This window comes from Oncorhynchus keta, unplaced genomic scaffold (assembly GCF_023373465.1).
Source record: "Oncorhynchus keta strain PuntledgeMale-10-30-2019 unplaced genomic scaffold, Oket_V2 Un_contig_2987_pilon_pilon, whole genome shotgun sequence".
Taxonomy (NCBI): Eukaryota; Metazoa; Chordata; class Actinopteri; order Salmoniformes; family Salmonidae; genus Oncorhynchus; species Oncorhynchus keta.
In genome coordinates this window covers 1-10,000 of record NW_026286771.1, presented here as the reverse complement: position 1 = coordinate 10,000, position 10,000 = coordinate 1, and the positions used below count along the sequence as shown (strand labels likewise).

The 10,000-nt window shown below is 48.5% G+C and overlaps 1 protein-coding gene across 1 annotated transcript in view; it reads right to left on the bottom strand.

Annotated features, from left to right (window-relative positions):
- The window catches only part of LOC127923450 (intermembrane lipid transfer protein VPS13B-like), a 19,194-nt gene extending 10,461 nt beyond the window's left edge, over positions 1-8,733 (bottom strand). Inside the window, exons 1-2 of the mRNA XM_052507498.1 lie at positions 8,567-8,733; positions 4,630-4,806 (exon numbers count right to left, since the gene is read on the bottom strand). Coding sequence (XP_052363458.1) covers positions 4,630-4,806; positions 8,567-8,690 — 301 coding nt within the window. The 5' untranslated portion in view covers positions 8,691-8,733. The remainder of the gene's footprint in view (positions 1-4,629; positions 4,807-8,566) is intronic.
- Positions 8,734-10,000: the final 1,267 nt, after the last annotated feature.

Sequence of the window (10,000 nt, the reverse complement as noted above, 5' to 3'; positions counted from 1 at the left end):
CTGACACACAGAGCGTGGGTATGTGTGTTTATGTGTATGTGTGTAGCTAGCGGGGGAGCTAGATTAGCATCAGTCCCTGGGGTACCATGGTTCTGACACACAGCTACTCACTTAATTTAATATTTACGTTCTGTGAGCTGTTATGCTGTGTTTCTCCTCTCCTCACCCCTTCTCCTCGTGTATAAACTCCTGAAGTTTAGTGAAGTCATTGGGGCTTTCAGATTAGCAGTTAGTCCCTGGGGTTAATAAACATGGTTAATAAAGTCAGGGCACAGCCCACTTAATTTAATAAAGTCTTAGGGCGTTAATAAACTTAATAAACGCCCTGTTAGCTGGGCCCAGTTAATAAACAGCTGTTAATAAACAGCCCAGTAACCCGCCCAGTCCAGGGCCCAGTTAATAAACAGCCCAGTTAATAAACAGCCCCAGTTAATAAACAGCCCAGTTAATAAACAGCCCAGTTAATAAACAGCCCTTAATAAAGTCCAGGGCCCAGTTAATAAACAGCCCAGTTAATAAAGTCCAGGGCCCAGTTAATAAACAGCCCAGTTAATAAACAGCCTCCAGGGCCCAGTTAATAAACCCCAGTTAATAAAGTCCAGGGCCTTTAATAAACAGCCCAGTTAGTAAACCCCTTAATAAAGTCCAGGGCCCAGTTAATAAACAGCCCCCCAGTTAATAAACCCCAGTTAATAAAGTCCAGGGCCCAGTTAATAAACAGCCCAGTTAATAAACTACCTCCAGTTAATAAACAGCCCAGTTAATAAACAGCAGGGCCCAGTTAATAAACAGCCCCAGGGCCCAGTTAATAAAGTCCAGGGCCCAGTTAATAAACCCTCCAGGGCCCAGTTAATAAACAGCCCAGTTAATAAAGTCCAGGGCCCAGTTAATAAACAGCCCAGTTAATAAAGTCCAGGGCCCAGTTAATAAACAGCCCAGTTAATAAAGTCCAGGGCCCAGTTAATAAACAGCCCAGTTAATAAAGTCCAGGGCCCAGTTAATAACCCTCCAGGGCCCAGTTAACAAACAGCCCAGTTAATAAACCCCAGTCCAGGGCCCAGTTAATAAACAGCCCAGTTAATAAACAGCAGTTAATAAACAGGCCCAGTTAATAAACCCTCCAGGGCCCAGTTAATAAAAGGGCCCAGTTAATAAACCCTCCAGGGCCCAGTTAATAAACCCCAGTCCAGGGCCCAGTTAATAAACAGTAAACCCTCCAGGGCCCAGTTAATAAACCCTCCAGGGCCCAGTTAATAAACCCCAGTTAATAAAGTCCAGGGCCCAGTTAGTAAACCCCAGTCTAGGGCCCAGTTAATAAACAGCCCAGTTAATAAAGTCCAGGGCCCAGTTAATAAAGTCTAGGGCCCAGTTAATAAACCCTCCAGGGCCCAGTTAATAAACCAGGGCCCAGTTAATAAACCAGGGCCCAGTTAATAAACCCTCCAGGGCCCAGTTAATAAACTGTTAGGCCCAGTTAATAAACCCCAGTTAATAAAGTCCAGGGCCCAGTTAGAGGGCTGTTAACAGCCCAGTTAATAAAGTCCAGGGCCCCACCTGCCAGGGCCCATTAGCATTATGTCTAGGGCCCAGTTAATAAACAGCTTAATAAAGACAGGGCCCAGTTACCACCCACAGACTAGGGCCCAGTTACATTAATGTCAGGGCCCAGTTAATAAACAGCCCAGTTAATAACTTAATAAACCACCCCAAACAGCCCAGACTGGGCATTACATTCTGTTAGCCTACCACTTAATAAACTAGGACTGCTACCACCCCACAGACTGGGCATTAGATTCTGTTAGCCTACCACTATGCTAGGACCCAGCTACCACCCCAGACTGGGCATTAATAAACAGCCCATTCTGTTAGCCTACCACTATGCTAGGGCCCAGTTACCACCCCAGGGCCCAGACTGCCCAGTTAATTAACAGGGCCCAGTTATAAACAGCCCAGTTAGGGCCTTACAAACAGCCCAGTTAATGTCCAGGGCCCAGTTAGTAAACCCTCCAGGGCCCAGACTGGGCATTACATTCTGTTAGCCTACCACTATGCTAGGACCCAGCTACACCCCACAGACTGGGCCCATTACATTCTGTTAGCCTACCACTATGCTAGGACCGCTACCACCCCACAGACTGGGCATTACATTCTGTTAGCCTACCACTATGCTAGGACTGCTACCACCCCACAGACTGGGCATTACATTCTGTTAGCCTACCACTATGCTAGGACCGCTACCACCCCACAGACTGGGCATTACATTCTGTTAGCCTACCACTATGCTAGGACCGCTACCACCCCACAGACTGGGCATTACATTCTGTTAGCCTACCACTATGCTAGGACTGCTACCACCCCACAGACTGGGCATTACATTCTGTTAGCCTACCACTATGCTAGGACCGCTACCACCCCACAGACTGGGCATTACATTCTGTTAGCCTACCACTATGCTAGGACCGCTACCACCCCACAGACTGGGCATTACATTCTGTTAGCCTACCACTATGCTAGGACCGCTACCACCCCACAGACTGGGCATTACATTCTGTTAGCCTACCACTATGCTAGGACCGCTACCACCCCACAGACTGGGCATTAGATTCTGTTAGCCTACCACTATGCTAGGACCGCTACCACCCCACAGACTGGGTATTACATTCTGTTAGCCTACCACTATGCTAGGACCGCTACCACCCCACAGACTGGGTATTACATCCTGTTAGCCTACCACTATGCTAGGACCGCTACCACCCCACAGACTGGGCATTACATCCTGTTAGCCTACCGCTATGCTAGGACCGCTACCACCCTATAGACTGGGTATTACAGCCTGTTAGCATACCGGTACGCTAGGACTGCTACCACCCCATAGACTGGGTATTGCATCCTGTTAGCATACCGCTACGGTAGGACCGCTAGGGCTCCTTGGAGGGAGCATTACTACTGTGTGTTAGCATACCGCCAGGACCCCCAGGACAGAACACTACAGCAGGCCTACAGTACTGTTGAGGGAGGGAGTAATCTGTATGTTAGCATACCGCTAGGACCCCCAGGGAGGGAGAAATCTGTATGTTAGCATACCGCTAGGACAGAACACTACAGCAGGCCTACAGTACTGTTGAGGGAGGGAGTAATCTGTATGTTAGTATACCGCTAGGACCCCCAGGACAGAACACTACAGCAGGCCTACAGTACTGTTGAGGGAGTAATCTGTATGTTAGCATACCGCTAGGACCCCCAGGTAGGGAGTAATCTGTATGTTAGCATACCGCTAGGACCCCCAGGGAGGGAGTAATCTGTATGTTAGCATACCGCTAGGACCCCCAGGGATGGAGTAATCTGTATGTTAGCATACCGCTAGGACCCCCAGGGAGGGAGTAATCTGTATGTTAGCATACCGCTAGGACCCCCAGGGAGGGAGTAATCTGTATGTTAGCATACCGCTAGGACCCCCAGGGAGGGAGTAATCTGTATGTTAGCATACCGCTAGGACCCCCAGGAGGGAAATCTGTATGTTAGCATACTGCTGGACCCCCAGGGAGGGAGTAATCTGTATGTTAGCATACCGCTAGGACCCCAGGGAGGGAGTAATCTGTATGTTAGCATACCGCTAGGACCCCCAGGGAGGGAGTAATCTGTATGTTAGCATACCGCTAGGACCTTGTAGTCAGGGAGGGAATGTCCCATCTGTATGTTAGCATTTTGACCAGAAGGACCTCTTTGTCAGGGAGGGAATAATCTGTATGTTAGGTGGACTGGAGGTGTGTAATCTGTATGTTAGCATGGACTGGAGGTGAACCCCAGGTGTTGGGTGGAGGAGAGCAATCTGTATGTTAGCATACTGTGTAGGACCCCTGGAGGTGTGTCCACTACTGTGTTAGACTGGATGTGTCCTACTGTGTTGGATGGACTGGACTTGTAGTCACTACTGTGTAAAAACGTTGGAAATGCTCCACTAAACTTTGTTTTTGACCAGAAGGTCTCTTTGTCAGGCCTGAATACTAGCTGTGTTGGGTGGACTGGAGGTGTGTCCACTACTGTGTTGGGTGGACTGGAGGTGTGTCCACTACTGTGTTGGGTGGACTGGAGGTGTGTCCACTACTGTGTTGGGTGGACTGGAGGTGTGTCCACTACTGTGTTGGGTGGACTGGAGGTGTGTCCACTACTGTGTTGGGTGGACTGGAGGTGTGTCCACTACTGTGTTGGGTGGACTGGAGGTGTGTCCACTACTGTGTTGGGTGGACTGGAGGTGTGTCCACTACTGTGTTGGGTGGACTGGATGTGTCAACTAACTGTCTGGGGGACTAAAATAAAGTCCACTTGTGTTCTGGAGTTATCCACTAATGTGTTGGGTGGACTGGATGTGTCCACTACTGTGTTGGGTGGACTGGAGGTGTGTCCACTACTGTGTTGGGTGGACTGGAGGTGTGTCCACTACTGTGTTGGGTGGACACTACTGTGTTGGGTGGACTGGAGGTGTGTCCACTACTGTTGAACAGTGATGTGTCAACAAACGATCTCAGGGACGTAAAATAAATAATTAGTTCTTAGTTAACCTGCCAGTGGGAAAATAAAAGCTCAAATAAAATGTTTTTAAAACATAAACGGCGAAGTGTGTGAACCCACCGTGTCCCGTCTGCGAGACCAGCTCTGCAGCGCCCCCTATAGGTTTGGTAAAGACCCCCACGATGCCTTTCCCCACTCCAGAGATGACCCCTTTGGCCTTGCTGCCTGCTGAACTCTGCATCTCTGATCCCCTCTGGAAGTTCTGCATGGGCTGGTCCACGATGCCCGCTATCGCTCCTGGAGAGAACAGAGGATCACATATTACAACATGGGCTGGTCCACGATGCCAGCTATCGCTCCTGGAGAGAACAGAGGATCACATATTACACCATGGGCTGGTCCACGTGCCAGCTATCGCTCCTGGAGAGAACAGAGGATCACATATTACAACATGGGCTGGTCCACGATGCCTGCTATCGCTCCTGGAGAGAACAGAGGATCACATATTACAACATGGGCTGGTCCACGATGCCTGCTATCGCTCCTGGAGAGAACAGAGGATCAAGTATTACAACATGGGCTGGTCCACGATGCCAGCTATCGCTCCTGGAGAGAACAGAGGATCACATATTACAACATGGGCTGGTCCACGATGCCTGCTATCGCTCCTGGAGAGAACAGAGGATCACATATTACAACATGGGCTGGTCCACTCCTGGAGAGAACAGAGGATCACATATTACAACATGCCAGCTATCGCTCCTGGAGAGAACAGAGGATCACATATTACAACATGGGCTGGTCCACGATGCCCGCTATCGCTCCTGGAGAGAACAGAGGATCATGTATTACAACATGGGCTGGTCCACGATGCCAGCTATGCTCCTGGAGTAGAACAGAGTATCATATCACAACATAGAGTATCATGTATGTACAACAGAGGCATATCATGTGCCAGCTATCAGAGAACAGAGTATCATGTATTACAACAGAGTATGCATTACAACAGTACAACAGAGTATCATGTATTACAACAGAGTATCATGTATTACAACAGACAACAACAGAGTATCACGTATTACAACAGAGTAGTATGCATACAACAGAGTAGCACGTATTACAACAGAGTATCATGTAGTACAACAGAGTATCATGTATTACAACAGAGTATTATGCATTACAACAGAGTGTCATGTAGTACAACAGAGTAGTATGCATTACAACAGAGTATCATGTATTACAGTATTATTGGTTCCTGAAGTTCTGGTCTATATCAAAGGGATATTGTATAAGAGTAATGTTTGTGATTGACAGTGTGGATAGAGCAGTCCCACTAAGGGATTTAACCTCCCAACCAATCACAACATGGTCCTTGGAGCCAGATATCCCCTGTCATAAGTAGCTGTTTCTCTCGTGTCTTTCAAACAGAGAGACCCTAGGTGTTTATTGGGACCATGCTGGTCTCCACTGTGCTGACTGTCTGTCTGGCTGAGTGACTGGCTAACTGACTGACTGACTGTCTCCACTGTCTGTCTTTGAAACAGGCCCTGGTGTTTATTGACCATGCTGGTCTCCACTGTGCTGACTGTCTGTCTGGCTGAGTGACTGGCTAACTGACTGACTGTCTGTCTCCACTGTCTGTCTTTGAAACAGAGAGACCCTTGGTGTTTATTGGGACCATGCTGGTCTCCACTGTGCTGACTGTCTGTCTGGCTGAGTGACTGGCTAACTGACTGTCTGTCTGGCTGAGTGACTGGCTAACTGACTGACTGTCTCCACTGTCTGTCTTTGAAACAGAGACCCTGGTGTTTGATTGGGACCATGCTGGTCTCCACTGTCTGTCTGTCTGTCTGGCTGAGTGACTGGCTAACTGACTGACTGTCTGTCTCCACTGTGCCTGACTGACTGTCTGGCTGAGTGACTGGCTAACTGACTGACTGTCTGGCTGAGTGACTGGCTAACTGACTGACTGTCTGTCTCCACTGTCTGTCTGTCTGGCTGAGTGACTGGCTAACTGACTGACTGTCTGGACCATGCTGGTCTCCACTGTCCTACTGTCTGTCTGGCTGAGTGACTGGCTAACTGACTGGTCTAACTGACTGACTGTCTGTCTGGCTGAGTGACTGGCTAACTGACTGTGACTGACTGTCTGGCTGAGTGACTGGCTAACTGACTGACTGTCTGGCTGAGTGACTGGCTAACTGACTGACTGTCTGTCTCCACTGTCTGTCTTTGAAACAGAGAGACCCTTGGTGTTTATTGGGACCATGCTGGTCTCCACTGTGCTGACTGTCTGTCTGGCTGAGTGACTGGCTAACTGACTGACTGTCTGTCTCCACTGTCTGTCTTTCAAACAGAGATACAGACCCTTGGTGTTTATTGGGACCATGCTGGTCTCCACTGTGCCTACTGTCTGTCTGGCTGAGTGACTGGCTAACTGACTGACTGTCTGTCTCCACTGTCTGTCTTTGAAACAGAGAGACCCTTGGTGTTTATTGGGACCATGCTGTCTCCACTGTACCTACTGTCTGTCTGGCTGAGTGACTGGCTAACTGACTGACTGTCTGTCTCCACTGTCTGTCTTTGAAACAGAGAGACCCTAGGTGTTTATGGGACCATGCTGGTCTCCACTGTACCTACTGTCTGTCTGGCTGAGTGACTGGCTAACTGACTGACTGTCTGTCTCCACTGTCTGTCTTTGAAACAGAGAGACCCTTGGTGTTTATTGGGACCATGCTGGTCTCCACTGTACCTACTGTCTGTCTGGCTGAGTGACTGGCTAACTGACTGACTGTCTGTCTCCACTGTCTGTCTTTGAAACAGAGAGACCCTTGGTGTTTATTGGGACCATGCTGTCTCCACTGTACCTACTGTCTGTCTGGCTGAGTGACTGGCTAACTGACTGACTGTCTGTCTCCACTGTCTGTCTTTGAAACAGAGAGACCCTTGGTGTTTATTGGGACCATGCTGGTCTCCACTGTACCTACTGTCTGTCTGGCTGAGTGACTGGCTAACTGACTGACTGTCTGTCTCCACTGTCTGTCTTTGAAACAGAGAGACCCTTGGTGTTTATTGGGACCATGCTGTCTCCACTGTGCTGACTGTCTGTCTGGCTGAGCGACTGGCTAACTGACTGACTGTCTGTCTCCACTGTCTGTCTGGCTGAGCGACTGGCTAACTGAGTGACTGGCTAACTGACTGACTGTCTGTCTCCACTGTCTGTCTTTGAAACAGAGAGACCCTTGGTGTTTATTGGGACCATGCTGGTCTCCACTGTACCTACTGTCTGTCTGGCTGAGTGACTGGCTAACTGACTGACTGTCTGTCTCCACTGTCTGTCTTTCAAACAGAGATACAGACCCTTGGTGTTTATTGGGACCATGCTGGTCTCCACTGTGCTGACTGTCTGTCTGGCTGAGTGACTGGCTAACTGACTGACTGTCTGTCTCCACTGTCTGTCTTTGAAACAGAGAGACCTAGGTGTTTATTGGGACCATGCTGGTCTCCACTGTACCTACTGTCTGTCTGGCTGAGCGACTGGCTAACTGACTGACTGGCTAACTGACTGTCTGTCTGGAAGAGTGACTGGCTAAGTGACTGACTGACTGACTGTCTGGCAAACTGACTGACTGACTGTCTGGCTAACTGACTGACTGAGTGACTGGCTAACAGACTGGTTAACTGACTGACTGTCTGTCTCCACTGTACCTACTGTCTGTCTGGCTGAGTGACTGGCTAACTGAGTGACTGAGTGACTGGCTAACAGACTGGTTAACTGACTGACTGACTGGTTGTCTGACTGGGTGACTGGCTAACTGGCTGGCTGGTGACTGACTGACTGGCTGGCTAACTGGCTGACTGGCTAACTGACTGACTGTCTGGCTGAGTGACTGGCTAACTGACTGACTGAGTGACTGGCTAACTGACTGGCTAAGTGACTGGCTAACTGACTGACTGGCTGAGTGACTGACTGGCTAACTGACTGACTGACTGGCTGAGTGACTGGCTAAGTGACTGACTGGCTAACTGACTGACTGTCTGACTATACTCTACCCACCCAGTAGGCTGATGCCCAGTCTAGACAGGCCCTGTCTGAGTCCGTCCCCCAGGCTCTCAGGCAGCTGCCTCCTCCACTCCTCCTGCCTGGTATAGTGCTCCTCGTCCAGGGACAGCCGGTCCATGTTCCTGGCCAGGCTGGTAGCCAGGTTGGTGATGGAAGTCAGCGTGCCTACAGGAAGAGAGGAGAATTATCTAACTGGCTAACCTGTTCCCAGACCTGTTTGTGCTATTTAACAGGAGAATTATCTAACTGACTAACCTGTTCCCAGACCTGTTTGTGCTCTTGACAGGATAATTACCTAACTGACTAACCTGTTCCCAGACCTGTTTGTGCTCTTGACAGGAGAATTACCTAACTGACTAACCTGTTCCCAGACCTGTTTGTGCTCTTGACAGGAGAATTATCTAACCTGTTCCCAGACCTGTTTGTGCTCTTGACAGGAGAATTATCTAACTGACGAACCTGTTCCCAGACCTGTTTGTGCTCTTGACAGGAGAATTATCTAACTGACTAACCTGTTCCCAGACCTGTTTAAAATATACAGGATTTAAAGGCACAATCCTGAGTTTATATTTCAGACCAATGGCTGCCTCGTCACTAGGGATGGTACCATTAGAGATGTGGTATGGTACCATTAGAGATGTGGTATGGTGCCATTAGAGATGTGGTATGGTGCCATTAGAGATGTGGTATGGTACCGTTAGAGATGTGGTATGGTACCATTAGAGATGTGGTATGGTACCATTAGAGATGTGGTATGGTACCGTTAGAGATGTGGTATGGTACCATTAGAGATGTGGTATGGTACCTTTAGAGATGTGGTATGGTACCATTAGAGATGTATTAGAGATGTGGTATGGTACCATTAGAGATGTGGTATGGTACCATTAGAGATGTGGTATGGTACCATTAGAGATGTGGTATGGTGCCATTAGAGATGTGGTACCTTTAGAGATGTGGTATGGTACCATTAGAGATGTGGTATGGTACCATTAGAGATGTGGTATGGTACCATTAGAGATGTGGTATGGTACCATTAGAGATGTGGTATGGTACCATTAGAGATGTGGTATAGTACCATTAGAGATGTGGTATGGTACCATTAGAGATGTGGTATAGTACCATTAGAGATGTGGTATGGTACCTTTAGAGATGTGGTATGGTACCATTAGAGATGTGGTATGGTACCATTAGAGATGTGGTATGGTACCATTAGAGATGTGGTATGGTACCATTAGAGATGTATTAGAGATGTGGTACCATTAGAGATGTGGTATGGTACCATTAGAGATGTGGTATAGTACCATTAGAGATGTGGTATAGTACCATTAGAGATGTGGTACCATTATAGATGTGGTATGGTACCATTAGAGATGTGGTATGGTACCATTAGAGATGTGGTACCATTAGAGATGTGGTACCATTAGAGAT